The following is a 17,675-nucleotide window of genomic DNA, read 5'->3' as shown; positions in this document are numbered from 1 at the left end:
TCCCCCTCCAAAACTACCCCCCAACAAACCACTCCCCCCCAAAACTACCCCCCAACAAACCACTCCCCCCCAAAACTACCCCCCAATAAACCACTCCCCCCAAAAACTACCCCACAACAAACCACTCCCCCCCAAAACTACCCCCCAACAAACCACTCCCCCCCCAAAACTACCCCCCAACAAACCACTCCCCCCCCAAAACTACCCCCCAACAAACCACTCCCCCCCCAAAACTACCCCCCAACAAACCACTCCCCCCCAAAACTACCCCCCAACAAACCACTCCCCCCCAAAACTATCCCCCAACAAACCACTCCCCCCCAAAAACTTCCCCCAACAAACCACTCCCCCCCAAAACTACCACCCAACAAACCACTCCCCCCAAAACTACCCCCCAACAAACCACTCCCCACCAAAAACTTCCCCCCAACAAACCACTCCCCCCCAAAACTACCCCCCAACAAACCACTCCCCCCCCAAAACTACCCCCCACACAAACCACTCCCCCCCAAAACTACCCCCCAACAAACCACTCCCCCCCCAAAACTACCCCCCAACAAACCACTCCCCCCCAAAACTACCCCCCAATAAACCACTCCCCCCCAAAACTACCCCCCAACAAACCACTCCCCCCCAAAACTACCCCCCAACAAACCACTCCCCCCCCAAAACTACCCCCCAACAAACCACTCCCCCCACAAAACTCCCCCCCCCCACAAAACTCCCCCCCGCAAAACTCCCCCCCCACAAACCTTCCCACAAACCACTCCCCCACAAAACTACCCCCCTCACACCCCACCCTCAAATCCTGTTTAAAGTGGCGATGACACAACCCCAGCCGACTCAAGGTTTCTCTTCCCTTGGACAATAAGCCGAAGGAAATGGTGTGTAATATTACATTTTTGGTATTGTAACATGACAATAAACAAGTACAAGCAGCTGGAGAAGGACGACAGGGGAGGGAACCAAGGTATGGGGCCTGAGCCCCTCGTCAAGGTGACCCCCTTTCCCCCTCAGTGTCTCATGCCGTTAACGTCAGCAAGGGCTGGGATTACTCTGGCTTTTGCAGCCTCAGCCTGCAAAATGCGATTAAAAGTGAAGCTGGAGTGTTGGATCCAGCAGACACACGTTTCCTTGGGATAAACAGCACAAATCCACTCTGAGCTCCTGGGGGGAGGGGGAGGGGAGGCCCCCGCTCCCCCACACCCCAGCTCCCCTGCTCCCCTGTCCTGGCCGCACCTTGTGTGGTGCTTGAGTTCAGAGCCAGTGACATCATGGGCTTCCAAGGTACTGATCAGGAGGCTCTGCAGGTTTATTCTGAGGCATTGCCCTTTATTTCCTGTTGCATGAGTCACAAGAGCGAACCTGCGGCTTGGGGGAAATAGATGAGCTGTTAAATATGTGTACATGTCCAGTATGCGGGAGAAACTTAGGTCAAACAGTAAACTTTACATCGCAAAGATAATTAAAAAAAATACATAGCCCACGTTTTGGGCTTGAGCCCTTCATCAAGCCAGGAGCCCAAACAAAAAGTTAAGGAGGGGGAGCACAGACTCACAGGCAGGTGGATAAGGGAGGGAGGGCACACCTGCCAACAGGGAGGGAGGGGGGTGGGGTGGCTCTGTGAATGGAGAGGGAATGGAGAAAAGAAAACAGAGAGATGGGGGAGAAGGGGGAGTAGACTGGCAGAAAGTGAGGATGTTATTGTTAATGCGATCCAGTTGGAGAGTGCCAGGATGGAAAATTAGGTGTTGCTCCTCCAATTTGGGGGTGGTCTTGATTTGATAGCTCATGAAGCCTTGCACAGACATGTCAGTGCTGGAGTGGGACACAGAATTTAAATGGTTGGCCACTGGAAGATCTCTGTCACAGAGCTAAAGATGCTCAGTGAAATGATCTCCCAGTCTGCATCCAGTCTCTCCGATAGAAGTCCATACCTGGAGCACGGATGCAGTGAATAACTCCTGCAGATACACAAGTATTGCTTCACTTGGAAAGGCTGTTTTGGGCCCAGAATGGTGGTGAAGTAGAGGGTGTGGACTGGCGTAGCACTTGCTGGGGCTGCAGGCGAGGGTACTGAGGGAGTATTTAATGGGAAGGGATGAGTAGGCAATGGAGCCACGGAAGGAGTGGTCACTGTTGAAAGCAGAGAGGAGAGGAGGGGAAGATGTGTCTAGTGGTTGGATCATATTGTAGGTGGTGGAAATTATGGAGGAAATGTGTTGGATGCAGAGGCTGGTGGGGTACTAGATGAAGACAAAGGGAATCCTGTTATTGGTTGCTTTTATGGCTTCACTGAGGACTTTTGCTCTGCCTGCGAAGGTGACAGTGGCCAACCATTTCAACACAGTGCCCCACTCTCACGCTGACATCTGTCCATGGCCTCATGAACTGTCAAACCAAGACCACCTGTAAATGGCAGGAGCAACACCTAATTTGGGAACTCTCCAAATGGATGGCATTAACATTGACTTCTTGAGTTTCTGATAGCTCCAATAAATGCGGGCAATCTGACTTAAATTTTCAAATCTTCTCTGGCCATACAATAGGTGTCAGAGGACAGAATAACAGCAAATATAATATTTTTATTCAAAGAAGAGAGCATGGATAACCCAATTTCAGCCCAGTTAGTATCAATCTGATGAATTTGTCTGAATTTTTCAAAGAGGAGGAAAAGGGTGTTGAAGAGGATAATTATGCAGTTGACATAGACGAGCAAGTCCTTTGACATGGTTCCCTTTGGAAGACGGGTCCAAAATGTAAATACTTGTTGGATCTTGGCCAATTTGGAAAATTGGATGAAGGGCAATCATATGGAAACATATAAGATCCTGGGGAAACATTAAAAGCCAGATGTTGAGACGTTTCCACAAGTGGGAAACCTGAAAAAAGGGACACAGAAGTTTAGGAGGTGGTCATTCGAAACTGAGCTGTGTGGAGAAAAAAAAAATCTCACAGAGGATGGAGAAAGCTAGATTATTGAGAGTATTTAAAGAAGAAGATAACTTTAGAAAATGAGGGATTTGAGAGCTTTGGGAACTGACACTGAATACAAGGTAAGTCTTGTGGCAGATTAGCCATGTGCCCAATTTTTATTCCAATTTTCTTTATTCTCTTTTTATGAAATTGATTTGATGATACAAAATATAGCAGGGCTGTCGGAGCTGCTGCAATACCAGTGCTGCTGCTGGTGTGGACCCACAAGGAGCAGAGACACAACGCTCCTGAGCCAGATTCTACCACCCAGTCCTACTACCGAAGACTTAATACAGGCTTTGAACGTCTGTACAGAGGATCCACAGACAGCTGTGTGACACCGGTGACACGAGACACATGTGGCAAGGGATCAAGACCATAATAGATCACAAGTCAACCTTGCAAGTGAAAGATAACACCTCCCTTCTGGACAGACAGAATACCTTCTATGCACTGTTCAATGGGAAGAACAAGAGAAGAAATTTTCATGGGCCCCCTGCATAGCTGTGGCCAAGGTGAAGAGAACCCTATCCAAGGAGAACTTACACAAGGCAGCAGGACCACACCACATAACTGGTCAGGTACTGAATGACTCCATAGACCAATTGACAGAGGTCCTTATGGACCTCACTGCAGCATCCATCTTCCTCACGGGTGTCAAGACCTGGTACCAAAGAAGGCGACCAAAACAGGTTTCAATGATTACAGCCCTGTGGCACTGACTTCCACCATTATGAAATGCTTCGAGTGTATGATGATAGAATGCATCAAAGCACACCTTCCAAAGATGCTGTACCTATTTCATTTTGCCTATGATGCTATAGCCTTGTCCTTCCACTCCATCCTAAACTACCTGGAGAACAACACCTCATACACCATGGTGCTGTTCATTGACTTCAGCTCAACGGTTAATACGATCATTCTCCTAGAAACTGGTGGAGAAGCTGTTCTTGCTGGTACTCAACACCCCTTTCTGTAACCGGATTCTATTCTTCCTAACGGAAAGACCATTGTTTGTACCAGAACATCAAGCACTGGTGAACCTCAGAGCTGTGTGCTCACCCTGCTCCTGTTCATGTTACTGACCTGTGACTGCAAAGCCAGATCCAGCTCCAACAATGTCATTAAGTTTACAGATGACACAATAGTAATTGGCCTCATCAGCAACAATGATGGGTCACCCTACAGAGAAGAGGTGTAAAATCTCATGAGAGTGACAACTTGAGACTCAATGTGGAAAAAAACAAAGGAGTTGGCATTGGACCAGGTGGACCAGGAATGACCACCTTCCACTACACATCAATAACAAAATGTACCAGAGGTTGTAGGTTAATTGGATGTAATTGGGGCATGGGTTCATGGGTGAAAAGGCCTGTTACCATGCTGTATGTCTAAACAAATTTAAATTTAAACTTGGAAATAGAGTGAGTGGAGAGCACCAAGTTCCTTGGAGTTCACTTAACTCATGCTGTATCGTAGGCACACATTTCCTCACTTGTCAAGAAAGCGGAACAGTGACTGAAGCAGGCAAGGCTACCAACCACCATCATGTCAACCTTCTATAGGAGCTCTATCGAGAGCATCCTGACCAGCTGTGTCACAATATGGTATGGTGGTCAATCCACAAGACAATAGAGGATCAATGGGGTCTTACTATCCTCCCCCCCATTAATGTGATCTACCAGGATCATTGTCTGACAAGGGCATGTAAAATCATTGAGGACCTCTACCACCCTGCACACATTATCTTTCAGCTACTCCCATCGGAAAAGGAATATAGGACTATCAGAGCCAGCACCACCAAGTTGAGAAACAGCTTCTTCCTGCCGCCAGTGAGAATGCTGAATAATCAAAGGAACTGTTCACACTAATGATCCAAGAGTCCAATATTTACTAAATAAGATCTATCTATTTATTTATTTATATATTTGTATATTTGTCCTGCGTATGAATTGTTTGTCAGTATGTCTGCATGTTTTACACTGAGGTCCAGAGAACACTGTTTTGTTGGGTTGTTTTTGTGCAATCGAATGATAATAAGGAAAAACGGATGACCCAAAAAGGCTGTGAACACAGCAGTGAACCAGTCAGGAGCTCTGTGGCTGAAGAATACACAGTCATTGGGCTGTTGGTGATTTAAGATGAGGTACCCACACAGGCTGCTAGGAACTGGAGTCAGAGAACTCACTGCAGGCCGCAGATTGCTGGACTGGCTCGAGGCTGGCTGAAGGGATACCCGGTATCAAAACTTGAATGCGAGAGGATGGTGAGGGTGCTGAAGGGTTCCTGATTATTTTGGAGGTTTGTATCTAGAACTCAGGTTGCCAATGGCTTGGACTGAAGTCTGTGTGGCTGCAGAGGCTGTGGGATCACTGGAGACAATTCCACGGACACTCAGTGATTGAAGGGACTCACTTTTGCTTTTCTTTCTCTGATTGTAAGGAGCCCTGGACAATTTCTGCTGATGGAAAATATTTGTCTGCCTTACTGCTGACTAAAGGCAATTTTGTATCATATTACACCTGTTTTATGTCATGGCAATAAAATAATCTTGAATCTTGAATGATATGAACCAAAGGGTAACAGCAGAAGGCTGTTTTACTGTTTGGAAGCCTGTGATCATTGGTGTACAATCAGGATCAGTGCATGGAGCCTAGACTTAATGTGAATGTCAGAGTTTTGAGTGGTAAGCTCCCAGATGATATGAAAATTAGCAGAGTTGTTGATACTGAGGACAGTAACTTTCTGTAACAGAACAATATCATTACGTTTCTAAGATGTGCAGACTATTGACAAAATTTTATCCTGAAAAATATGGTGTGATTCATTTGGGATGACAATTAAGGTCAGAATATATCCAATGAGTGATAGGATACTGGGGAATGCTGAGAAAGAGAGAACCTTTGTGTACATATCTTAGAGCGGCAGAAAACATAATAGATATTTGTCTTCATTAGCTGGGGAATAGAATACAAAACCAGGAAGGATTTTGTCTAACTATACAATACTGGTTATTTTCCAGCTGCATTACAAACGTGGTTCTGGATGCCATCATAGAGGGTAGAGAGGAGTGAAACATAAAAGTTTGTGATTATAGTTTAAAATACAGAAATGCTGGAGGAACTTGGCAGGTTTGGCAGTGTCCATAGGAGGTAAAGATATGTAACTGACGTTTTGGGCCTCAGCCCTTCTTCAAGGTATGAGTTAAAAGCAGGCAGGCGACTGAATAAAGACTGAGGAGGAGTAAAGAAAGGTAGGAGGAGAATCACATACCAACAGACAAAGGGTTTAATTGCATATGGATGGGACGATAGGAGAGAGGAAAGTTGAGAATTGATTGGGGAAGGGGAATTTGTCTCTCTGAGTGCAGAGCTGGGGAAAAGGAGTTAGAGGAAGAAGGGGTAAAAGAAACAGAGCTAGAGGAGAATAGAAATAAATGGGGGGTTGGTGGGGGTAATGGAAACCAGAGAAGTCAATGTTAATGCCATCCAGTTGGTGGGTGCCCAGGAAGAATATGAGGTGTTATTCCTCCAATTGCAGATGGTCTCAGTCTGTCAATGTGTGAGTCCATGGACAGTCATGTCAGCAAGTGAATGGGGCAGAGAATTGAAATGGAAGGCTAATGAGTAATGCGAGAGGAGATTCAGTAGGATATTGTCAGGATGAGAGATGGGGCAGTTTGGATTTTGTTTTCATGCAGTGAAGGATGAGAGGAACCTGAATGTGGTATGCAAAAATATGAGGAACATAAAGAGGGTGAAGAATGAGAAACTTCTACCCCCTCCCCTCCCCCGGTTTAAAAACAGGGTATAGGTTTAAAATAACACATAATGACAGAATGAAATGAAAATAAAAATGTTAAAAATTCAGAAAAGGAAAAAAAATTGTATTTGTATTTAATGTGAAAAATGTAATAAATATAAATGGAATTAATATACAAAAATATTTTAAATGTTCATTTCACAGTTTGTAAAATACATTTTAAAGATGTATTTCTCATTCACATTAAGTCAATTGGTTCAGTTTTTATAGTACACATTTTTCTAAAGCATTTCGAAATAAATGCATGAAAGATAAAAAGAAAATACTTTTTCTATTACAATAAAACAACTTAGACTGCACTCTCCTTTATTTCATCTTCAAGTATATAGTTAGCATATTGTTTTATATGTTCCTCTGAATTTGTATGGGTTATATATTTAATTTGAAGATTGGGTTCTGTAAAGAAACAAAAATATAATTATAATATGACATGTCACATTTTTAATAATAATTCTAGTGCTTAATAAAGGATGGATATTTGAAATAAGAACAGATAATGATGTAAAAAGGTAAAAACATTTTGTTTTCAATCTAAAATGTTAACTTGGTGTTTCTTCCCACAGAGTCCCACATCTGCTGAATATTTATAACATTTTATATTTTTATAACAATTCTAAATGTTAATATTGTGATTTAGCAAATTTAGTTTAACGTTAATATCATTAGGAGTCCTGTTGATATCAGTACACAGAAATATATTCAATGAATGTAAATGGCCAATGGAAAAGTCATAATAGAAAACTGAAGCAAGCCTTCATTTAGGCATGCAAGGTTTAGTATTGCAGTACTGTCCTTATATTTTAGTTCCAGTGGTTTAAATTGTTTCCACACCTTTCACTCCCCATGGTGAATTTGCAAATCACCTCAGTGTTTCTCAACAGCTCATAATCCTCTTCCCTGATGCACGCTATGTATTTAACTGCACTGTGCAAATATTTCAGAAAACCAGAATTATAAGTACTATATTGGTGAAATTCATTAAATGGTTTTAGGCTTGTGAAGAATAGGGGAAAAGGGTGGGAATCAGCGACTGAGATAGCTCAATCAAACCACATTGTTGTAACCCGAGTACTTCATTCCAAGAACTTCTGAAAATACAGGTCGAATGGATTTTCAGTTGTGTTGCTTCTGTGATAAAAGTAATTGTAAATAGGAAATTATAGCAGAAGAGCACTTAGAGAAAAAAATGCTGGATATTTAGGTAAGTATTGGATCATGAATTGAGGAATAATTGTTTTGTCAGGAACATTGATCATAATAAATTGGTCCACATTATATTAAAATATTCAGATTTACACTAACCCTCTTAAAATAATTGAGAAAGATTAAAAGTAGCTCTTGCAAATTTTCATTGTTAGATAATGCACCTAAATATCAAGATTTTTTGGAACCTTAATTGCCTCATTATTTTCAAACCTGATTTAGTTTAATCTTACTGAACTAGTTAAATTTATTCATTTTTTCAGAGACTGAAGTCCATGGAAATTCTATTTCTCAAATACATGCTAAAGGTGATGATTGTTTCCATTCATACTCATTGAAAATTACATGCTGTTACTTTTACAGAGAGTGTTTTTCTGTTGTTAATAGTTTAATTCTCTCTTTCTTCTCTATCTTTCTTCCCTCTATTTCATTCATTCCCCTTTATTATATACAACAACAATATTACTCTGGTCAGTGCTGCTCTCAATTTTTATATTTTTGGTCAGTTCATTGTGGAAATATACAATTCTACAGAACCTTCCTCTTGCACCAGCTATTTTGAAATCAAGATGCTTTCAGCTTCCAAGATAAGTTAATTTACTCCCATTGATTAAAGGAGCAGTACAATTTTTCTCAGAGTAGGTCTAATTTGGTGGGGATGACATAATTGACATCACAAACATTATTTGGAAGGTTTATCTTTCCATTCGGATATTAAGGCCACAATCTGCTAGACATCAAACCTATGACATTGTAATGATCATGTTTGGCACAGATGCGTGGGCTGAATGGCCTGTTCTTGTGCTGCGTTGTTCTGTGTTTAAATGTTTAAACAAGGGAGATTGTGATACAAGAGCAAATGCCTTATTTGCATGTCAACATTTTGGTATTAGTGTAAAACTCAATAAATCTGATCATGGAAATGTATTGAGAGGCAAATTAAAATCTACCCAAATCAAGTAGTTAAAAATTAACTATATCAAGCATTCTTTTTGTGTATGTTCATCCCCAATGAATGCAATTTGTAAGATCATAATACAGATTCATCACTCCAAAAAATTAGCAATGTTTCCTGTTGCTAGAGTATCAGATATCCCAGCAAATCCCTGACATCCTGAGAAAGCCAATAATATCCCTTCAAATTTGACAAACCGTTTCTTTTCCTGTTTTAATTAAATTGAATGCAGGTCATCAATACCAATTTGGCTGGTCTGCAGTGCCTAACTAAATGTGTTGTAGAAAATAAACGCCATCATCACTTTCCCCGTCAAGGCACATGAGAGATTGGTAGGTTCACTCGGAGCATTTTGTAGTTAGTTGTTTCCTTGAGTCAATACAGTCAGCACATCTTGGGTCTGGTGTTGATTTGTGACTTCCACATTTGCTATTTCTTGGAACTTTGCATATTAATCTGGTGTACACTATTGTTTTAAGCCAATTTTGGTACATTCTTCAATAATGTTGAGATTTTTGAATTTTATCTTTTAAATCTCTGAGTCACTCACCCTTTTGTTGCTTTAAAACTTTGGTAGTGCCTCAACCTTTAAGGTTTGGTTTTATTCTGAGTTCTTGATTTAAAGAGAATTTATGAATATTCATATTTACTTTAAGTGCTATTTCTAGCATGTCAAAAATGGATGTTCTGATCACCTGAAGTATGAGAGACAATTTATTGAATTTATGGAATAATTCATAAATAATGTGAAATTCAAAATGCACCCCAGGAGATAATCTTCCAAAAGTACCTTGATTATTGTTTTCTCCTTGAACATTTTCTTCATTACTTGACTTATTTGATCTGTTACTGTCTCCTGTGGTATCGGATTCATCCTTTTCTGCAGTAAATGAAAAAAAAATGTAATTGTGGCATATAATAATGCAATACAATATCTTAAGAATTATCTGTCCTCCATTAATCCTTCTAAAAGAAAGCTGCTTTAGAATAATGCAAAGATGGGAGGTATAGATACATTAGTATGGAGAATTGAGTAGGACATGTTTAATGGTACCCAGTGAGTATAGCCATCAGTTTGATTATATTTCAATAAAGAAGTCAGTGTTTATTTTGGTCCTGAGGGTAGTAGAGAATCTTTGATGTTAAAAATTGTGTAAGAAATCAGCTTACGTTTTCTCCACTTTAAATGCTCTTTCCATAATTTTAGTACGAATAATTGGAAGATAATGACCAAGCCACAAATCAGGAAAGCTACAAGTATCAGTAATAGGGCTCCATTCTTCTTCATTTGTTGTTTTTCAGGTTCCCCATTATTTTCCACTGTAAATATATAGAAAGTTAATAATGACTTCACTTCCCACAAGCAGTTTTTTTTGCTGGTCTTTAAATTACCACCAAATAAGAGGAATTTAGAAGAATAAAACGTACAGTACAGTAACAGGCTTTTTCGGCCCATGAGCCCACATTGCCCAATTACACTCTATTGACCAATATCCCCTGGAACATTTTTGAAAGGTGGGAGGAAATCCATGCAGACACAAGGAGAATGTACAAACTCCTTTCAGACAGCATCAGATTTGAACCTGGGTCGCTGGTACTGTATTAGCATAGCGCTAACTGCTACACTTAACGTGCCTCGCTAACCATGCCGCCCTAACCGCTACACTAACCATGCCACCCTTAATTCAACCCAATATAAAAACACCAAACTGTCATCCTACTCTCTAACAATCACCACTAGATTTTATGATTTAGGAACAAGTTACACAACTTACTAATATTGTTTTGACATTTTATCGTGGAAGTTGCATTTTCACTTTCAATGGATGAAGTATTTGCTTTATTCCAGATAGCCGTAGAATTGAATGTAGTCCCTTCTGAAAAATAAATGCAGGGTTGAAGTAAAATAATTTTGATTAATGGGTCACAGAACAATATGAAGGCATTGTTCTGTAAAAGGAGAGTTCAGGTTATGTTGAATCATATGATAAAACAGTTTAGAATTTTATCTGAAGTACAAGGCTAAGCTCTATTAGGCTGTGAATTTTTGATATTTTGCATGGTTTTATTGTGTGCTATTGTTAAGATAGTTAAAATCTGATTATAGTTGTGCCCATTAGTTTGAAGCCATTTTTGTTTGAAATGGTTGAAATTAACAATGGCTGACCCATTTATTTGTTAGGGTATGTGACTAACTTCCTGAGACACATTTAGCCCATGAGAAAATAATGCAAGAAAATAGATGGAGTGGGCCACATGGCCCTCACTCCTCCCCCACCATTCATTGTTACTATGGCAATGTTATTAAGCCTCAACTCCTCTTCATTGCCAGTTTTCCATACATCCTAATTCCTGACCTTTCAAACATTTATCTTCCTGCTCTGATATCTACAGATATCTTCAGGAGTCTAGGCTCCACAACTCTCTGGGGCAGAGAATTTCAGAAATTACTACTCTTTTTGTGAGAAGACTTTAATCTGCCTTCTGCAAAGCATTTTACCGGGTGTCTGCGTTCTTTGCTCTAGCCCTGTAAGTGCATTTCCCTCACTGCCTATCCAATTCCCTGCTGAAAGCCCTAATTGACTGTTGCTAATACTGTTACAGATAGTTTGGTCATAATTATTCTTTAAATAAAAATATTTTTTAATTCCCTTAAATCTTTACTCCTTCCCTTTCAATATGTATCCCCAGCTTTATTTATTCATGTTCCTTTATGACAACTGAGGGACTAAGCAATTAAATAAATACCAAATCTATGTCTACTGTCAGTAATTATTACTATAGACATGCAATTTTATTAAAAAAAATAATTCCAATTTGTTAATCTGCTGTACAGTATTTCCTCAGTGTTTTCAAACCTACAACAACATAGTTGACTCTTTAATAGTTATTTGAAAGAGTTCAGCAAGCCACTCTGTTTCAGGGACAATTTGGGATGGACATCAAATACTGACCTTTACAGCATTGTCCAAAATTGTCCAGGATTCATGAGGGTACATTTTTGCATAATTTATGTTTGAGTTTGAATTAATAAACTTAAGGTTGAAGATTGTTTTCAATGGTTATTAATCAATGTTGGTGAATGGTTATTAGCTGTGTGATATCACTGGACAATGAAGATTTTGATTGCTGAACACTTGGGTGTATTTTATAGATTTTGGCTGCTGATCATAAAAATTACCTTAAAATTTTCCTATTGCATACCATTTTTTTAGATATAACTTATTTGTGATTTCCTGTCATATTTTAAGTCTGCTAGTATGTTCTCCATGTTTTGGTCAGTCCAAACATGCTTGGGCGTGCACTCAGCTCAGGTGTTGTCTGTGGATGGAAGGCATGTAAAGATTTTTTTGTGAATTTTCTTGGCAACTACAGAGCACCAAATTGCAATCAGCTGCTTGACAACATGCTTCAAGTATACAAATCCATGAAAGGCAACATTTAATTGAAAATTCATTTTCTGCATTCACTCTTGGACTTCTTCCCTGTTGATCTTGGTGCAGTCAGTGATGAACATGTTGAAAGGTTTTAACAGGCATTGGCAACCATTAAACATAGAAACATAGAAGACAGGAGCAGGAGTAGGTCATTCGACCCTTCAAGCCTGCTCCGCCATTCAACGAGATCATGGCTGATCTTCAAGTTCAGTACCCCGTCCCCGCCTTCTCTCCGTAACCTTTAATACCCTTATACTGAAGAAATATATCTAATTCCCTCTTAAAAGCAGTATCAGGGCAACTGGAATCCATCAGTGCTGGCTATTATTGGACACTGACAAAGGAGCATCAGATGCTGAGTATAAATGAAAATCAGTGGCAAAACACTTAGGCAGTTGAACTAATGCAGTTTGTCAGCATTATTTGGTGATTAAACATGCTAAATTCCATATAAGTCCATTTAATGTTCCTCCATCTTCCTATGTGATACAGCAAATCTGAAATTATCCTTGCATTCAGCTTGATATTGTCTAAAAATTGTTATCTAGTGTATTTAATAATATGCAGTAGGGTCCAATAACTATATTTATACTGGAGTAAAACACAAAAGTCTGCAGACTCTGTGATTGAAGTAAAAACACAATGATGGAGAAACATCTCTGAGGATCTGTCCTGGAGCCTCCATGTTAATGCAATCACAAAGAAGGCTCACCAGCGGCTATACTTTGTGAGGTATCTGAGGAGATTTGATATGTCACCGAAGACTCTTGTAAACTTCTATAGGTGTACCATAGAGTGCATTCTGGCTGGTTGCATCATTGCCTGGTATGGAGGCGCCAACTCAGAACAAGAATAAACTCCATAGGGTTGTTAACTCGACCTGCGACATCACAGGCACCAGACTTCACTCCATCGAGGACATCTACATGAGGCGGTATTTTAAAAAAGCAGCCTCTATCCTCAGGCCATGCTCTCTTCACTCTGCTACCATCAGGAAAAAGGTACAGGAGCCTAAAGACGAGCAAGCAATGGCACAAGGACAGCCTCTTCCCTGCTGCCATCAGATTCCTGACTAATCAATGAACCAACGACACTGCCTTACTTTTCGGGCACTGTTATTTAAATTTTTTTCATAGTAATGTTGTAAGATGATTATAATATGAATGTTTGCACTGTGACACTGCCTCAAAACACTGAATTTCATGACTTGTTTATGACAATAAATTCTGATTCTGAAACTCACCAGGTCAAACAGTGTATTTTTTTGTAGCAAAGATAAGATACTGTGCATAACCAATGTTTTGGGCCTGAAGCCTTTATCAAGGTATGAGCAAAATGGCAGGTGTCTGAATAAAATGGTGGGGGAAAGGCAAGAGGTAATAAATGGATAAGAGAGGAAGGGCACAACAGTAAACGGGAATAGGAATGTTACTGTGAATGGAGAGGGAAAACGCTGGAGAGCTGGAGGAAAGGAGACAAGGCCCTTTCATAAAGCAAAAAAATCCAAATGTAAAGGCAGAGGTTCTCCGCCCTCACTTCAGAAAGTTTACCTTTATCATTGCTCCCTGACTGGCTCTAAGGCACCAACTCAAATCCCTCTCTGAGGTAGTGTCAGCAGCGGAGCGGAGTGTTCCACCATGCATCACTGCAAGTGGCTGGCTGGGGTGGGTTGATGATGTCACAGTGATGCCGTCAGCCTGCAACCCATCCCACTTTTCTCCCTCTCCCATTCACTTATCCCTCTCCCTCCATGACCTCAAGGCAGGGACGGACAGTGGGGATCTTCAGGGCAGTGGGGGCTGAGCAGTTGGGGTGGCTGGAGCAGGCTGTGATAGCCCCGCTGCCTGCTCTGGCTTCTGGCATCTTACCGGGCTGTGTTGGTCTTTGGGGTCACTTGTTGGCACCAGCGACTCAATACACAGCAGAGCAATGGCCATCTACCTTACCCATAATCCCCTATGCAGCTGGAACCAATCTGGGAAATGCAGAACGATTCCAGCTGTGTTTGTGACGAAGTTGGCCATTGCTCGTTCCGTATGTATGGTGTTAAGGCACCAATAGCCATGCCTCCTGAGCATCGCATCAATGCCCCAGCCGCCTCCAGACTGAAAGGCGACACATGAAGGTCAACAATGGAAAGGCCTACCAGGATAGGGAAAGAGGGAGAACAGGGAATGGTCTCTGGAACAGCAGAATCTGGAGAAGTCAATGTTAATGCCAACTGGTTGGAGAGTTCCCAAATGGAATATAAGTGTTGCTCCTCCAATTTATAGGTGGTCTTGGTTTGGCAGTGCATGAGGCCATGGACAGGCATGTCCGTGCAGGAGTGGGGCTAAATTAAAATGATTGGCCACTGGGAGATCCCTATCATTGGTGCAGAAAGAGTGAAGGTGCTCAGCAAAATGATCTCACAGTCTGTCCAGTCTTTCCAATGTAGAGAGGCCATTACAGCAGCTCCAGCAGTACTGCCATTTAAAAAAAAGGTTTATTCAATGAATGAAGATGACATATAGCATTTAAAATTGATCAATTTTCTGAAACTGATGCAGTTCTGTGAAATATTTGTTGTTAATAGTTAGAACATAACCATTTCTGATGAACTCTTTGGATACTGTTTTTCACCCTAATTCCAAATCAGTCACCAAAAAAAATGCAAAATTGCTATTATGGTATTTTCTCACTTTTAGAAATGGTGGAACATAATGTGGATTTGCAGGTGGAGGATACTTGTTAATCTCACAGTTGTCATCTCTCTTGTGCAGAAGCCACTGGGAGTGGGGTCAATACTAACAAAGCATGGGTGCCCAATGAAAGAATTGAATAGGTGAGGTAAGAATCTGAAAAGCAGGTGTTGAAATTAATTTTATTTCTCATTCTACTGAATGTCTCATTCATTCCCCATTCCACTCTTTGGCATTGTCTTGTGATTGGGCTACTGACACACCAGTGGCATCTGGTACATTGTTGCTGTGATCTTTATCGGTGCTGGTTGTCATTAAAAAAAAGCAACACAAGTTGATATGTGGAGTAGAAATTGTGGATGGGTGGCAGGCACAATTTAGATTTTGAGAAGGGAAGAGATTCCATATGTATAATATTTATAATTAGACAACTCCTTTTATCTTCCTGATCTAATAATTTTTTCCATAGGTTAGAATAAAACAGATGATAATAAAATTTACTTCATTTTGAAAATAACAGAACATGCTGCTTGTCATACTGAGCGAGTATATTTTATCCATGCAGTAAAATAATGAATATATACTATTTCTGTCAGTGCTGTCTTTTCATTTGAATTGACTGGAGAGCTGCTATTTGATGGAATAAAAACAAGAGTTTAAAATATATTATGGCTGTAAGATTTATCTTTGCAAAAGAAACATTTCCACTTTGCAAAAAAAAATTCACAGATGAATTAGTTAAACAGGAAAGTTTGTGGATGCTATTATCATAGTACACAATACACAAAAGTGCTGAAAAAAACTCAGCAGGTCACACAGCATCTATAAAGGATAACCAACATTTTGGGCCAAGCCCTTCGTCAGGATATGAGCAAAAGAATAGGCAGGTGCCTGTATTGGGAAGGGCTGAGGCTGTCATGTGACATCACTGCCCCCTACCTAATCAGAGAACATACCAGCTGCCAATCAAAGTTTGGTTCTGCCCCACCCATTAGTGCACCCCCTGCTGTTGGCCACATGTAAATTACCTAAACTCCACTCTCCAGCATGCCTGTACTTGGCCTTGGACCATTGGCTGTCGGAATTATATGAACCCTCCTGCCACTGAGCTATTGGCCCCAGTAAATGATGTGGGCTTGTCCCTCCAGCACTATAAAGGTGCCATGTGCTCTTTGTTCTCTCTCTTTGCCAGCTTGGGACCACCCTGCTTCACTCCAGGCCTAGAAATGTGGAAGGGTGCTGGAGAAACTGTTGGTAAGATTTGTACTGTTAAAAGGGTTGGGAGTGTTTAATTAGTGTCCCTTGTAGCATAGAGCTGTGCCTGAACTGAGTCAAGGGGTGGTGGGGAATCGTAGTGATTTTCCCCTGATCATTGTATGTACCAGTTCATTGTGTGTGTGTGTGTAAAGGTTTACTTGACAAACCAACCCCACTGTTTCCTCTTTTATCCCCGAAATAAAAGTGTATTTTGAACCTCCACCTTGGTCTGGTTCTTAACCTGTGGGACTGACACGAACCCGAACAACAATTGGTGCTGCGAGCAGGGTCCCAAGGGTTTTGGCCAACCACACATCATAGGGATGTTTTGGAACAAGGGGAAAAAAGATAGTACTGGCCCCGAAGACAGAATCCCCAGGTGGGCCGATGATAGTGAGGGCTTTGGGAGTCTGGCCAGCATGCTGGCCTGTTTCAGCACGCCCGTGGATTGGTCCGAAAAGCTGGAGAAGGTATGGGCCACCATGTGCTTGCCCTCCTAACAAAGTCAAGATTTCCAAAAGCGAGGGGTAGTCAGAGGGGAGCCTACTGGTTGCTGGTGTCACTATTGAGACGCCAGGTAGGGATCACACAGCTGCTGATACACAAGCTACAGACCCAGGACAGGGAGACAGATGCCCTGGATCGAACCTGTGGCGGTCTGCAGGAGGAACTTGGCTCTGCCCAAAGCAGAGCGGATGACCTGGAGACCAGAGGCACGGAGGTCGCCCGCCGACTGATGCAGCTGCCGCAGGCTCAGGCAGCTCGCCAGTCGGGCTGGAGACCTGACCTGATCAAAGTTAGAGCCTTGCTCCAGCGAGCTGAACAGCCAGACTCTTGGCTAGGGGATGGGGAGTGAAGAGGACAGGACTCCCAGGGGCCCGACACAACTCTCCACCCCACCCCCCACCACTGACCCCTCGCAAGCCCAACCCGTCACCATGCAGTCCCAAGTCCTTCGTGGAGGAAAGGGGACTGATGAGGAGGGGATGGCAGGTACACGTAGCAGGGGAGCCACCGAGAGCGCTTGAGACATAGGACGACTTCCCTAAGGAGCTCACCCAGCTGGTGCGCCGCCAGTGACCAAGTGAGCACCTTGCTGCCTGGCTCCTCAGATTGTGGGGCGAGGTGGGGAGGGGGGGGGTGGGTCTGAGTATAGCTCTCTCCCATCAGGAGGCCAGCACTTTGGGGAGTATTTCTGTGTCCCCAACCATTAACAACACACTGCGGGCACCATAGGAGGGAATCTGCAGCGGATTATCCCTGTGGGAGCGCATAATGGCAGGCATACGGACCTGGTACCCCACTCTGCTGGAATGGAACATTTGGGGGAAACCTCAGTTGGCC

At 42.0% G+C, this 17,675-nt stretch overlaps 1 protein-coding gene across 2 annotated transcripts in view; it reads right to left on the bottom strand.

Annotated features, from left to right (window-relative positions):
- Positions 1-7,083: 7,083 nt before the first annotated feature.
- Positions 7,084-17,675, bottom strand: part of LOC138741193 (cytotoxic and regulatory T-cell molecule) — a 43,233-nt gene continuing 32,641 nt past the window's right edge. The window contains exons 8-12 of one of the 2 annotated variants that reach the window (XR_011343377.1): positions 10,732-10,833; positions 10,127-10,276; positions 9,747-9,836; positions 9,507-9,651; positions 7,084-7,194 (exon numbers count right to left, since the gene is read on the bottom strand). Coding sequence is in view for 1 of the 2 variants with exons in the window: in XM_069894907.1 (XP_069751008.1) it covers positions 7,088-7,194; positions 9,747-9,836; positions 10,127-10,276; positions 10,732-10,833 (449 nt within the window). In the remaining variant the exon portion in view is untranslated. The remainder of the gene's footprint in view (positions 7,195-9,506; positions 9,652-9,746; positions 9,837-10,126; positions 10,277-10,731; positions 10,834-17,675) is intronic. The other variant, XM_069894907.1, reaches the window with a different exon arrangement.

The sequence above is a fragment of the Narcine bancroftii genome, chromosome 8 (genome assembly GCF_036971445.1).
Source record: "Narcine bancroftii isolate sNarBan1 chromosome 8, sNarBan1.hap1, whole genome shotgun sequence".
Lineage (NCBI taxonomy): Eukaryota > Metazoa > Chordata > Chondrichthyes > Torpediniformes > Narcinidae > Narcine > Narcine bancroftii.
The sequence above is the reverse complement of the archived record's forward strand: the minus strand, read 5'-3'. Positions and strand labels throughout refer to the sequence as shown.